The 15,000-nt window shown below is 44.2% G+C and overlaps 1 protein-coding gene across 1 annotated transcript in view; it reads left to right on the plus strand.

Annotated features, from left to right (window-relative positions):
* The first annotated feature begins 1,770 nt into the window (after positions 1–1,770).
* Positions 1,771–15,000, plus strand: part of LOC139404964 (neuropilin-2-like) — a 96,755-nt gene continuing 83,525 nt past the window's right edge. Inside the window, exon 1 of the mRNA XM_071147516.1 lies at positions 1,771–2,346. Within this exon, the coding sequence (XP_071003617.1) occupies positions 2,274–2,346 (73 nt within the window). The 5' untranslated portion in view covers positions 1,771–2,273. The remainder of the gene's footprint in view (positions 2,347–15,000) is intronic.

Consider the following 15,000-nt stretch of genomic DNA (forward strand, 5'->3'; position numbering starts at 1 on the left):
CAGGGTCTTTAAGTCACTAGAGGGGTTTAAATCTGTTTTCATTGTCAGCTGGCATTTTGAACCTTTTCTTATACTTCATGACATGGTTTGTGTGTATATATATATATATATTCTGTTTTTCCTCCTTATTTTTGATTCTTCAGACACTTGAACCTTGTGCCCTTGTTAAAAACACTACTCTACATAGCTTGCTGTCAAGTGAATGTTGCATTTAGCCCGGGTCAGCTACACATGACCATATTACCATATTCCACTGCCTGGCAGCATTTTCAGAGTACAGTTACACACAACTGTACTGTCAATAAGTCAAATGGTTTGCACTCCGAAAGGTATTTCCCGTATGGAAAACTGGTGGAAATGTACTTTGAATGACTTTGTAAAACTCGCAACTCGTCATTAACATTAAGGGATGCATTCCTGCATGCCTGGCCTTTTGCTGACATCAATCTATCTCCATATGTTCCTTACGTTAGGGAAAATCAACGAGGGACTATGCATTCTAAGGAAAATAATGAACCACGCGGAAGGTGTGTTCCATGACGCGCTTCCTTTCAAAAGCAGCTCGGAAATAGAACGTATTAGATTGAATTGAATTATAGCGTTACAGCGCGTTACAATTATAGCGTTACAGCGCGTTACAATTATACCGTTACAGGTCGTTACCGTTACAGGTGCGTTACAGGGAAATGCACCTCAAGCCAATTAGAAATTAGTATTCAGCAATGACATGGTATAAACTGATTATTCTCAGAATATGATGGTAACTAAATGACTGTATAATGCTTGTTCATATTGCCTAAGAATACCAATAGTTTACATCTAAGCACACAGGAGTCCTGTCCAGTTCTCTCCATAAATAATAATTACGCCAACCAGCCTGTGGTAACTGTAGCCTATATACGCCACTAACATGTAATTTCATGAGCTTGGGGCTGTGTTTGCTCCGCTTCTGTTTTTCCTTCCGTAACTGTCTTTTTATAAATGAAAGAAAGAAAGAGCTCCAGCAGGCAGTGAGTGGTCCTCTTTAATCAGCGGCTGTGAGGAGGCGGGTCGAGGTGCTGACTGTAATGTGATAGCTGCTCCGTTCTAACGCTATTACATACACATGCTGCCTGCCTGCCTGACTTGGCTGCTCTCTCAGCGCTGCTGGAAAACCGAGCCTTCAAACTCAGACAGAATACTCCGAGCAGAGTAGAGGAAGGAGCTACCAGCGGGGAGAGACAGAGTAGAGGAAGGAGCTACGAGCGGGGACCGCGGGAGAGACAGAGCAGAGTAGAGGAAGGAGCTACGAGTGGGGACCGCGGGAGAGACAGAGTAGAGGAAGGAGCTACGAGTGGGGACCGCGGGAGAGACAGAGTAGAGGAAGGAGCTACGAGCGGGGACCGCGGGAGAGACAGAGCAGAGTAGAGGAAGGAGCTACGAGCGGGGACCGCGGGAGAGACAGAGTAGAGGAAGGAGCTACGAGCGGGGACCGCGGGAGAGACAGAGCAGAGTAGAGGAAGGAGCTACGAGTGGGGACCGCGGGAGAGACAGAGTAGAGGAAGGAGCTACGAGCGGGGACCGCGGGAGAGACAGAGCAGAGTGTTACTTATAGAATAAAGGGTGTTTCTAACGGCAAAAAAAAACAATGTTTTTGATGAGTGCTGTATGGAAGAACGGTTTTACGCACTAGCCTTGGACAGTTGGACTGTTTCGTTTAGATTGTGATTATTTTTTGGGGGGTGGGGGGCGGGTGGGTGGGTGGGGGGTTTTGGACAAGTAAATGTACCGGAGGGAGAAAGTCAAAGGAAAGATAAGGACATATGTTGTCACTGGATTTCGAGGCAGCCAAAAAGAAAAACAACTCACTTCAGATATGAGCTCACAGAACGCGTCAAATCAGTGGACTAAAACCGCTATGGACCTTCTGAATTGATACAGATGATTTAGTTTTAGCTGTATTTTGTCTACGGCTTTATTTCGTTGGAATAGAAGATCCTCTGGGTGATATTTATGTTCTATTTAAAAAAAAACAAATCTTGTGGCGGGGTAGAATGGTTTTGAATCTATTCAATTATTGAATTGAAATAACCTGGGGAAAATATTTCTATTTTTTTTTAAGAGGAAACAAAATAAGGTGGTGGAAATCGCCGTTGTGGAGAACCCCGACCACAGACAGACCCATTCTCAGTGGAGACGCGTGAGTGGAGAAAACAGTTTGGAAAGGTGCGAGGAGGACTTTTACTGCGACTTCTTCTCTCCAAGATCAGGAGACTAAAACTTCACCCAGCAACATGGATATATTAACGTGGCTGTGTGGATGTTTACTGGCGGTTTGCTTACCACAAGTAGTTCTCGGTGAAGAAGGTACGTGTTTTTATGGAGCGAGTCCGTTCGCAGCCCTACAACGGCTGTTCTCACAAATGGGTTATGTGTCATTTGAAATATGACTTTGAACCGCTTTGCTTCAGCAAAAATATTGCCCATTTATTAATACATCATTATATTTCCTTCTAAAGGGAAAATAAGATGAGAACAGTGGTTTTCCCTAGTCTAGTCTTCCCGAACTAGTCTTTCCTATTTTATTTAGATGTGGATTGAAATCTCGTTCGGTCTTTCAGCACATGTTCAAAATGAGGGTTTTATACCTCAAACAGTCAATTACTCAACGACATGTAGTGACAGAATCTGCTGTGTGGAACTGTCAGCGGGACTCGACGTGCGTAGAGACCGCCGCGGCAGTTCTCTTTAGGGAAGGTAATTCCTAGCGCCGCGGGCGTCATCGGGAGCCGGTTTAGTTCTCCGGGGGGAGTCGGGGCTGCTGGACGTCTTACAAAACCTACGATTTAAAAATAAGTGAAATAACGTTTCACCTACAATAGAAATATGCCCAATATTTCACTGAGATTATAATACAAATGTTTTAGTGTAGTGAGGGATTTAGAAACAATGTATTGTGTTCTGGTATCATCAGGGCGTCTGTGTAAATTCTAAATGTTCACTGTGAGTGTTTAGATACGAACAGTCAACGGGTTAGCTTGACATAGAGGCCAATCTACACAAACAAGCTTTGTTATAATTTAGTAGGATCATTCAAATCCAACATGTTCTTAATCGTCAGGTTAACCTTTGATTATATGAGTGGATTATGTTTGGATTTAATTTGACTGTCTTGGTCTAATTAATGATTTGTGTTTAGATGTTCACTTTAAATGTAATTTATTCCAGTCTGTTTAGTGTAAACCTAATGGTTTATGTTTCCAATATTGACATTATTCCCATGTTATTTATCATAATCATGTATAGGCTTGCTACAGCGTTACCCCTCGGGAGCCTGTTTTATCTCCTAACAATCCATATAGCTTGTGGCTAAAATGCGTAGGCATTGTTTCAATTGATTGCTGTCAAATGGTAGTTTGTTTCTAGGAAATCAGAACATGATTTGCGTCTGTTACACGACGTAGCCTACAGCGGGTAGAAAACGTCTTTAAAGTTGCGTGAAGGTAGTCAGCCTTTCACTTGAACCGGTGCTTGTTTTTTTGGCCATTTGAAACGGATCGACTTTACGTTAAATGTTTCTCTTGAGAGCCGAATGTAGAGGCTGGAGTACCTTGACAGAGATTAGTCCGGTGTAGAGCTCCATGACAGGGACCGTGAAGACAGACCCTGAAAACTAAGCAGCCTAAACGTTTGTGAGGAATACTTCTGGTTTCTCTTGTCTATTGGATTTCACGGATCCCGTCTCTTCAAAATCGAATGACATGTTGTTTTCTAAATAATCTCAAGCATATTTCAAAGGTATATATATATTTGCGCTAAAACCAAATTAATATATATATATAGTTAGTACATTGACCATATATCGTACAATAGTAATAACATTATAATAACACGATGCAACGTTGATCATGCTGCAGTTATTAGAATACTTCACTATCTTATCTTTTCCCATTAGATACACTTTATAATTCGTTGACCTTTATATCACAGTAATAACATGGTAATAACACACACATTTTATCCATCATAATCCATTCATCATGTTTGGAGGATTTTTTATTTTTTTTACCAGGGGTGTTGGAAGGTATATAACCCTACCGTAAGCTATTACCTTATTTTCAAGAGGAACGGCTTTGAACTGAACCAGTGTGACGCCTCAGGGCATCTGGAACAGTAGCCAGATATCAGTAGCTCTTTCTGGGAAGAAAACCATTAGTTTAGCCTGGTGCTGCTGCTCTCCTTCCTTCATTTATACCGATATGAAGAGCTAGACAAATTAAACAACTTGACGAGACTGAATGCTGTGTGTGTGTGTGTGTGTGTGTGTGTGTGTGTGTGTGTGTGTGTGTATGTGTGTGTGTGTGTGAGAGAGAGAGAGAGAGAGAGAGAGAGAGAGAGAGAGAGAGAGAGAGAGAGAGAGAGAGAGAGAGACGTTCTCTCTGATTCAGCCAGGGTATCTCGTCATATGGGTAAATAAACCTTTTGCTAATGATCAGTTGACATATCCTCTCACTATGGAAGTGGAAACAATGATTGGCTACTGCTAGTCAATTACAGAACTTCAGACAGAGAGAGCTTCCAACATAGCTCAGGCAGTAGGAAGCTCTCTCATCCATTTACATGCAGATGATACAGTCTTATATTCAGCTGACCCCTCCCCGGTTTTTGTGTTAAATGCTCTACAACAAAGCTTTCTTAGTGTCCAACAAGCTTTCTCTACCCTTAACCTTGTTCTGAACACCTCCAAAACAAATGTCATGTGGTTTGGTAAGAAGAATGTCCCTCTTCCCACAGGTGTTATTACTACCTCTGAGGGTTTAGAGCTTGAGGTAGTCACCTCATACCAGTACTTGGGAGTATGGCTAGACAATACACTGTCCTTCTCTCAGCACATATCAAAGCTGCAGGCTAAAGTTAAATCTAGACTTGGTTTCCTCTATCACAATCACTCCTCTTTCACCTCGGCTGCCAAACTAACCCTGATTCAGATGACCATCCTACCCATGCTAGATTACGAATACATCATTTATAGATTGGCAGGTAAGGATGCTCTCGAGCGGCTACATATTCTTTACCATTCGGCCATCAGATTTGCCACCAATGCTCCTTATAGAACACAACACTGCACTCTATACTCCTCTGTAAACTGGTCATCTCTGTATACCTGTCGCAAGACCCACTGGTTGATGCTTATTTATAAAACCCTCTTAGGCCTCACTCCCCCACATCTGAGATGCCTACTACCAGCCCTCATCCTTCACATACAACACCCGTTCTGCCGGTCACATTCTGTTAAAGGTCCCCAAAGCACACACATCCCTGGGTCGCTCCTCTTTTCAGTTCGCTGCAGCTAGCGACTGGAACGAGCTGCAACAAACACTCAAACTGGACAGTTTTATCTCAATCTCTTCATTCAAAGACTCAATCATAGACACTCTTGCTGACAGTTGTGGCTGCTTTGAGTGATGTATTGTTGTCTCTACCTTCTTGCCCTTTGTGCTGTTGTCTGGGCCCAATAATGTTTGTACCATGTTGTGCTGATACCATGTTGTGTTGCTACCATGTTGTTGTTATGTTGTGTTGTTACCATGTTGTTTTGCTACCATGTTGTTGTTATGTTGTGTTGCTCCCATGTTGTGTTGCTACCATGTTGTGTTGCTACCATGTTGTTGTTATGTTGTGTTGCTACCATTTTGTTGTCATGCTCTGTTGCTACCATGCTGCGTTGTCATGTGTTGCTACCATGCTGCATTGTCATGTGTTGCTACCATGCTGCGTTGTCATGTGTTGCTACCATGCTGTGTTGTCATGTGTTGCTACCATGCTGTGTTGTCATGTGTTGCTGCCATGCTGCGTTGTCATGTGTTGCTACCATGCTGTGTTGTCATGTATTGCTGCCTTGCTGTGTTGTCATGTGTTGCTACCATGTTGTTGTTATGTTGTGTTGCTACCATGTTGTGTTGCTACCATGTTGTTGTTATGTTGTGTTGCTCCCATGTTGTGTTGCTACCATGTTGTGTTGCTACCATGTTGTTGTTATGTTGTGTTGCTACCATTTTGTTGTCATGCTCTGTTGCTACCATGCTGCGTTGTCATGTGTTGCTACCATGCTGCATTGTCATATGTTGCTACCATGCTGCGTTGTCATGTGTTGCTACCATGCTGTGTTGTCATGTGTTGCTACCATGCTGCGTTGTCATGTGTTGCTACCATGCTGCGTTGTCATGTGTTGCTACCATGCTGCGTTGTCATGTGTTGCTACCATGCTGTGTTGTCATGTGTTGCTACCATGCTGTGTTGTCATGTGTTGCTACCATGCTGTGTTGTCATGTGTTGCTGCCATACTGCGTTGTCATGTGTTGCTACCATGCTGTGTTGTCATGTATTGCTGCCTTGCTGTGTTGTCATGTGTTGCTACCATGCTGTGTTGTCATGTGTTGTTGCCATGCTGTGTTGTCATGTGTTGCTACCATGCTGTGTTGTCATGTGTTGCTACCATGCTGCATTGTCGTGTGTTGCTGCCATGCTGTGTTGTCATGTGTTGCTACCATGCTGTGTTGCCATGTGTTGCTACCATGCTGTGTTGTCATGCGTTGCTGCCTTGCTATGTTGTCGTCTTAGCTCTCTCTTTATGTAGTGTTGTGATGTCTCTCTTGTCGTGATGTGTGTTTTGTCCTATATTTAAATGTTTACATATTTAATCCCAGGCCCCTGTCCCCGCAGGAGGCCTTTTGCCTTCTGGTAGGCCATCATTGTAAATAAGAATCTGTTCTTAACTGACTAGTTAAAGAAAGGTTCAATAAAATAAACAAAAATTAATCAGTCAGTGCCTTTGACAGGATTATAATCCAGTGTTTTCTACAGGATTATAATCCAGTGTTTTCTACAGGATTATAATCCAGTGTTTTCTACAGGATTATAATCCAGTGTTTTCTACAGGATTATAATCCAGTGTTTTCTACAGGATTATAATCCAGTGTCTTCTACAGGATTATAATCCAGTGTTTTCTACAGGATTATAATCAGTGTTTTCTACAGGATTATAATCCAGTGTCTTCTACAGGATTATAATCCAGTGTCTTCTACAGGATTATAATCCAGTGTCTCTTACAGGATTATAATCCAATGTCTTCTACAGGATTATAATCCAGTGTTTTCTACAGGATTATAATCCAGTGTTTTCTACAGGATTATAATCCAGTGTCTTCTACAGGATTATAATCCAGTGTCTTCTACAGGATTATAATCCAGTGTCTTTTACAGGATTATAATCCAGTGTCTTCTACAGGATTATAATCCAGTGTCTTCTACAGGATTATAATCCAGTGTCTTCTACAGGATTATAATCCAGTGTCTTCTACAGGATTATAATCCAGTGTTTTCTACAGGATTATAATCCAGTGTCTTCTACAGGATTATAATCCAGTGTTTTCTACAGGATTATAATCCAGTGTTTTCTACAGGATTATAATCCAGTGTCTTCTACAGGATTATAATCCAGTGTCTTCTACAGGATTATAATCCAGTGTCTTCTACAGGATTATAATCCAGTGTCTTCTACATTGGCTTGTCTGGCTGCGTCACGTGTAGAGGCTTGGTATGTTATGTGGTGTTCTATCTGTCTGCCTACTCATGGTCCAAGTTCGGTGTTTACTAGAACTGAACAGCTGCACCATGGGAATGCATTTCTCTGTGTGTGTGTGTGTGTGTGGGCTCACTACTTAATGTTCAACAGTTTGAGAGGAGAATGTTGTTGTTCTGGTCATGGAGAGAATTGATCCTCTCTTAATAACTTTATCGCGTTTGTTTTCACACTTTACATTAGCAGATGTCTCTCCTTGATTCGATTACCAGAGATTTGATCCTTTCTCTTGTACACAGTGGTATAAAATTTATTTAAAAGTAATTTGATTGTATCCTAGTTCTGGTTAGCTGGGTAGTACATTGTGTTGTTAGTCCTCCTGAAAGAGGAAGAAGGTGCCTACCCTTTCCTCTCTTCCCCATAACATCCTTCCCTCAACCTGGATGTGTTTTGGGACCTCTTTGTCTCTCTGGCGCTCAGATCTTCTTTGTAGTTTTCCACCGTGGTTTGAAATAAGGCACCTGGTTAGGGTCACGACCCCCCACCTCACTCTGGCTAGGGTCACAACCCCCCCACCTCACTCTGGCTAGGGTCACGACCCCCCACCTCACTCTGGCTAGGGTCACGACCCCCCACCTCACTCTGGCTAGGGTCACGACCCCCCCCACCTCACCCTGGCTAGGATCACGACCCCCCACCTCACTCCGGCTAGGGTCACGACCCCCCACCTCACTCTGGCTAGGGTCACGACCCCCCACCTCACTCTGGCTAGGGTCACGACCCCCCCACCTCACCCTGTCTAGGGTCACGACCCCCCACCTCACTCTGGTTTAGGGTCACGACCCCCCCACCTCACCCTGGCTAGGGTCACGACCCCCCACCTCGCTCTGGCTAGGGTCACGACCCCCCCACCTCACTCTGGTTAGGGTCACGACCCCCCAAATCACTCTGTTATGGTGTGTGTGTGTTACAGACAGACTGTGATGAGGGGATGTGGTTGGTTGTGTGTTAAGGTGTGTGTGTTACAGGCAGACTGTGATGAGGGGATGTGGTTGGTTGTGTGTTATGGTGTGTGTGTTACAGACAGACTGTGATGAGGGGATGTGGTTGGTTGTGTGTTAAGGTGTGTGTGTTACAGACAGACTGTGATGAGGGGATGTGGTTGGTTGTGTGTTATGGTGTGTGTGTTACAGACAGACTGTGATGAGGGGATGTGGTTGGTTGTGTGTTAAGGTGTGTGTGTTACAGACAGACTGTGATGAGGGGATGTGGTTGGTTGTGTGTTAAGTTGTGTGTTATGGTGTGTGTGTTACAGACAGACTGTGATGAGGGGATGTGGTTGGTTGTGTGTTAAGGTGTGTGTATTACACACAGACTTTGATGAGGGGATGTGGTTGGTTGTGTGTTAAGGTGTGTGTTATCTTGTCTTTTTGCTGTTGACACTTTCTCTCTGTGGCTGATGGTCATCATACTATCTGATACATCAGAGAGGGAGAGGGAGGTGGCTGATGGTCATCATACTATCTGATACATCAGAGAGGGAGAAGGAGGTGGCTGATGGTCATCATACTATCTGATACATCAGAGAGGGAGAGGGAGGTGGCTGATGGGCTGGGTTAGTCTGTGTGTCTGGCAGGGTTAGTCTGTGTGTCTGGCAGGGTTAGTCTGTCTGTGTGTCTGGCAGGGTTAGTCTGTCTGTGTCTGGCAGGGTTAGTCTGTCTGTGTCTGGCAGGGTTAGTCTGTCTGTGTGTCTGGCAGGGTTAGTCTGTCTGTGTCTGGCAGGGTTAGTCTGTCTGTGTGTCTGGCAGGGTTAGTCTGTCTGTGTCTGGCAGGGTTAATCTGTCTGTGTGTCTGGCAGGGTTAATCTGTCTGTGTGTCTGGCAGGGTTAGTCTGTGTGTGTCTGGCAGGGTTAGTCTGTGTGTGTCTGGCAGAGTTAGTCTATCTGTGTCTGGCCTACCTGCTTCATCATACTATCTGATACATCAGAGAGGGAGAGGGAGGGGCCTACCTGCCTCATCATACTGTCTGATACATAAGAGAGGGAGGGGCCTACCTGCCTCATCATACTATCTGATACATCAGAGAAAGAGAGGGAGGGGCCTACCTGCCTCATCATACCATCTGATACATCAGAGAGAGAGAGGGAGGGGCCTACCTGCTTCATCATACTATCTGATACATCAGAGAAAGAGAGGGAGGGGCCTACCTGCCTCATCATACTGTCTGATACATAAGAGAGGGAGGGGCCTACCTGCCTCATCATACTATCTGATACATCAGAGAGGGAGGGGCCTACCTGCTTCATCATACTATCTGATGCATCATTAGGGAGGGAGAGGGAGGGGCCTACCTGCCTCATCATACTATCTGATACATCAGAGAGGGAGAGGGAGGGGCCTACCTGCTTCATCATACTATCTGATACATCAGAGAGGGAGGGAAAGGGAGGGGCCTACCTGCTTCATCATACTATCTGATACATCAGAGAGAGAGAGAGGGAGGGGCCTACCTGCTTCATCATACTATCTGATACAGAGAGGGAGGGAGAGGGAGGGGCCTACCTGCTTCATCATACTATCTGATACATAAGAGAGGGAGTGAGAGGGAGGGGCCTACCTGCTTCATCATACTATCTGATACATCAGAGAGGGAGGGAGAGGGAGGGGCCTACCTGCTTCATCATACTATCTGATACATCAGAGAGGGAGGGAGAGGGAGGGGCCTACCTGCTTCATCATACTATCTGATACATCAGAGAGGGAAGGAGAGGGAGGGGCCTTCCTGCTTCGTCATACTATCTGATACATCAGAGAGGGAGAGGGAGGGGCCTACCTGCCTCATCATACTATCTGATACATCAGAGAGAGAGGGAGGGGCCTACCTGCCTCATCATACTATCTGATACATCAGAGAGAGAGGGAGGGGCCTACCTGCCTCATCATACTATCTGATACATCAGAGAGGGAGGGAGAGGGAGGGGCCTACCTGCTTCATCATACTCTCTGATACATCAGAGGGAGAGAGAGGGAGGGGCCTACCTGCTTCATCATACTATCTGATACATCAGAGAGGGAGGGAGAGGGAGGGGCCTACCTGCCTCATCATACTATCTGATACATCAGAGAGGGAGGGAGAGGGAGGGGCCTACCTGCTTCATCATACTATCTGATACATCAGAGAGGGAGGGAGAGGGAGGGGCCTTCCTGCTTCGTCATACTATCTGATACATCAGAGAGGGAGAGGGAGGGGCCTACCTGCCTCATCATACTATCTGATACATCAGAGAGAGAGGGAGGGGCCTACCTGCCTCATCATACTATCTGATACATCAGAGAGAGAGGGAGGGGCCTACCTGCCTCATCATACTATCTGATACATCAGAGAGGGAGAGGGAGGGGCCTACCTGCTTCATCATACTATCTGATACATCAGAGAGAGAATGGGAGAGGCCCAGCACATTTCATGGTTGCTGGGCAACGGGCAGAGGAAAGACAGACTACAGCTTACTGAGGACAGACGGACACACAACCATCTCAAATGTGAGACTCTCCCCACCACCCCGACTTTCTGAAAAATCAACTCATATTTTAATTACGGAATGGGATCACTGAATGAGTTCCTCTTTCATTATTTCAACCTCATTCAAAGGTTTTTAACCAATTTTTGTTGGAAAAGAAACCGACTCCTTGGAAACTATGAGGGAAATGAATCTGCAACTCTCTGAAAAACAAAGTCAGATATTTGCAATTCAGGCCAACAAACAAGATCGAGTTTAATCTCGCGAGGCGAGAAGTGCAGGAAGTGCTGAAACGGGAAACATAACAGAACATACCATAGAGTTACCAGGATGAGAGTCAGAACATACCATAGAGTTATCAGGATGGGAGAGTCAGAACATACCATAGAGTTATCAGGATGAGAGTCAGAACATACCATAGAGTTATCAAGATGAGAGTCAGAACATACCATAGAGTTACCAGGATGAGAGTCAGAACATACCAGAGAGTTACCAGGATGAGAGAGTCAGAACATACCACAGAGTTACCAGGATGGGGGAGTCAGAACATACCATAGAGTTACCAGGATGAGAGTCAGAACATACCATAGAGTTACCAGGATGGGGGAGTCAGAACATACCATAGAGTTACCAGGATGAGAGTCAGAACATACCATAGAGTTATCAGGATGAGAGAGTCAGAACATACCATAGAGTTATCAGGATGAGAGTCAGAACATACCATAGAGTTACCAGGATGAGAGAGTCAGAACATACCACAGAGTTACCAGGATGGGAGAGTCAGAACATACCATAGAGTTACCAGGATGGGGGAGTCAGAACATACCATAGAGTTATCAGGATGAGAGTCAGAACATACCACATTTTTGTCAGGATGGGAGTCAGAACATGTGATCAGGATGAGAGAGTCAGAACATACCATAGAGTTACCAGGATGAGAGTCAGAACATACCATAGAGTTACCAGGATGAGAGTCAGAACATACCATAGAGTTATCAGGATGAGAGAGTCAGAACATACCAAAGAGTTATCAGGATGAGAGTCAGAACATACCATAGAGTTACCAGGATGAGAGAGTCAGAACATACCATAGAGGTACCAGGATGAGAGTCAGAACATATCATATCGTTATCAGGATGAGAGAGTCAAAGCATACCATAGAGTTATCAGGATGAGAGAGTCAGAACATACCATATAGCTACCAGGATGTGAGAGTCTGAACATACCATAGAGTTACCAGGATGAGAGAGTCAGAACATGTGATCAGGATGAGAGTCAGAACATACTCTAGAGTTATCAGGATGAGAGTCAGAACATACCACAGAGTTACCAGGATGAGAGAGTCAGAACATACCATAGAGTTATCAGGATGAGAGAGTCAGAACATGTGATCAGGATGAGAGAGTCAGAACATAACATAGAGTTACCAGGATGAGAGTCAGAACATACCATAGAGTTATCAGGATGAGATAGTCAGAACATACCAAAGAGTTATCAGGATGAGAGTCAGAACATACCACAGAGTTACCAGGATGAGAGAGTCAGAACATACCATAGAGTTATCAGGATGGGAGTCAGAACATACCATAGATTTACCAGGATGAGAGTCAGAACATGTGATCAGGATGAGAGAGTCAGAACATACCATAGAGTTATCAGGATGAGTGAGTCAGAACATACCATAGAGTTATCAGGATGAGAGTCAGAACATACCATAGAGTTACCAGGTTGAGATTCAGAACATACCATAGAGTTACCACGATGGGGGAGTCAGAACATTCCATAGAGTTATCAGGATGGGGGAGTCAGAACATACCATAGAGTTATTAGGATGAGAGTCAGAACATACCATAGAGTTACCAGGATGAGAGAGTCAGAACATACCATAGAGTTACCAGGATGAGAGTCAGAACATACCATAGAGTTATCAGGATGAGAGTCAGAACATACCATAGAGTTACCAGGATGAGAGAGTCAGAACATGTGATCAGGATGAGTGTCAGAACATACTCTAGAGTTATCAGGATGAGAGTCAGAACATACCATAGAGTTACCAGGATGAGAGAGTCGGAACATACCATAGAGTTACCAGGATGAGAGTCAGAACATACCATAGAGTTATCAGGATGAGAGTCAGAAAATACCATAGAGTTACCAGGATGAGAGTCAGAACATACCATAGAATTACCAGGATTAGAGAGTCAGAACATACCATAGAGTTACCAGGTTGGGAGAGTCAGAACATGTGATCAGGATGAGAGAGTCAGAACATACCATAGAGTTATCAGGATGAGAGTCAGAACATACCATAGAGTTACCAGGATGAGAGAGTCAGAACATACCATAGAGGTACCAGGATGAGAGAGTCAGAACATACCATAGAGTTACCAGGATGAGAGAGTCAGAACATGTGATCAGGATGAGAGTCAGAACGTACTCTAGAGTTATCAGGATGAGAGTCAGAACATACCATAGAGTTATCAGGATGAGAGTCAGAACATACCATAGAGTTACCAGGATGAGAGTCAGAACATACCATAGAATTACCAGGATTAGAGAGTCAGAAAATACCATAGAGTTACCAGGTTGGGAGAGTCAGAACATGTGATCAGGATGAGAGCGTCAGAACATACCATAGAGTTATCAGGATGAGAGAGTCAGAACATACCATAGAGTTATCAGGATGAGAGAGTCAGAACATACCATAGAGTTATCAGGATGAGAGTCAGAACATACCATAGAGTTACCAGAATGAGAGAGTCAGAACATACCATAGAGTTACCAGAATGAGAGAGTCAGAACATACCATAGAGTTATCAGGATGAGAGAGTCAGAACATACCATAGAGTTATCAGGATGAGAGTCAGAACATGTGATCAAGATGAGAGAGTCAGAACATACCATAGAGTTACCAGGATGAGAGAGTCAGAACATACCATAGAGTTACCAGGATGAGAGTCAGAACATACCATAGAGTTATCAGGATGAGAGTCAGAACATACCATGGAGTTATCAGGATGAGAGAGTCAGAACATACCATAGAATTACCAGGATGAGAGTCAGAACATACCATAGAGTTACCAGGATGAGAGTCAGAACATACCATAGAGTTACCAGGATGAGAGTCAGAACATACCATAGAGTTACCAGGATGAGAGTCAGAACATACCATAGAGTTATCAGGATGAGAGTCAGAACATACCATAGAGTTACCAGGATGAGAGAGTCAGAACATACCATAGAGTTGCCAGGATGGGGGAGTCAGAACATACCATAGAGTTACGAGGATGGGGGAGTCAGAACATACCATAGAGTTGTCAGAACATACCATAGAGTTACCAGGATGAGAGAGTCAGAACATACTCTAGAGTTACCAGGATGAGAGTCAGAACATACCATATAGTTACCAGGATGAGAGTCAGAACATACCATAGAGTTACCAGGATGAGATTCAGAACATACCATAGAGTTATCTTGATGAGAGTCAGAACATACCATAGAGTTATCAGGATGAGAGAGTCAGAACATACCATAGAGTTACCAGGATGAGAGAGTCAGAACATACCATAGAGTTAACAGGTTGGGAGAGTCAGAACATGTGATCAGGATGAGAGAGTCAGAACATACCATAGAGTTATCAGGATGAGAGAGTCAGAACATACCATAGAGTTACCAGGATGAGAGAGTCAGAACATACCATAGAGTTATCAGGATGAGAGAGTCAGAACATGTGATCAGGATGAGAGAGTCAGAACATACAATAGAGCTATCAGGATGAGAGAGTCAGAACATACCATAGAGTTACCAGGATGAGAGAGTCAGAACATACCATAGAGTTACCAGGATGAGAGTCAGAACATACCATAGCGTTATCAGGATGAGAGAGTCAGAACATACCATAGAGTTACCAGGATGAGGGAG

The sequence above is a fragment of the Oncorhynchus clarkii genome, unplaced genomic scaffold, assembly GCF_045791955.1.
Source record: "Oncorhynchus clarkii lewisi isolate Uvic-CL-2024 unplaced genomic scaffold, UVic_Ocla_1.0 unplaced_contig_4971_pilon_pilon, whole genome shotgun sequence".
Taxonomy (NCBI): Eukaryota; Metazoa; Chordata; class Actinopteri; order Salmoniformes; family Salmonidae; genus Oncorhynchus; species Oncorhynchus clarkii.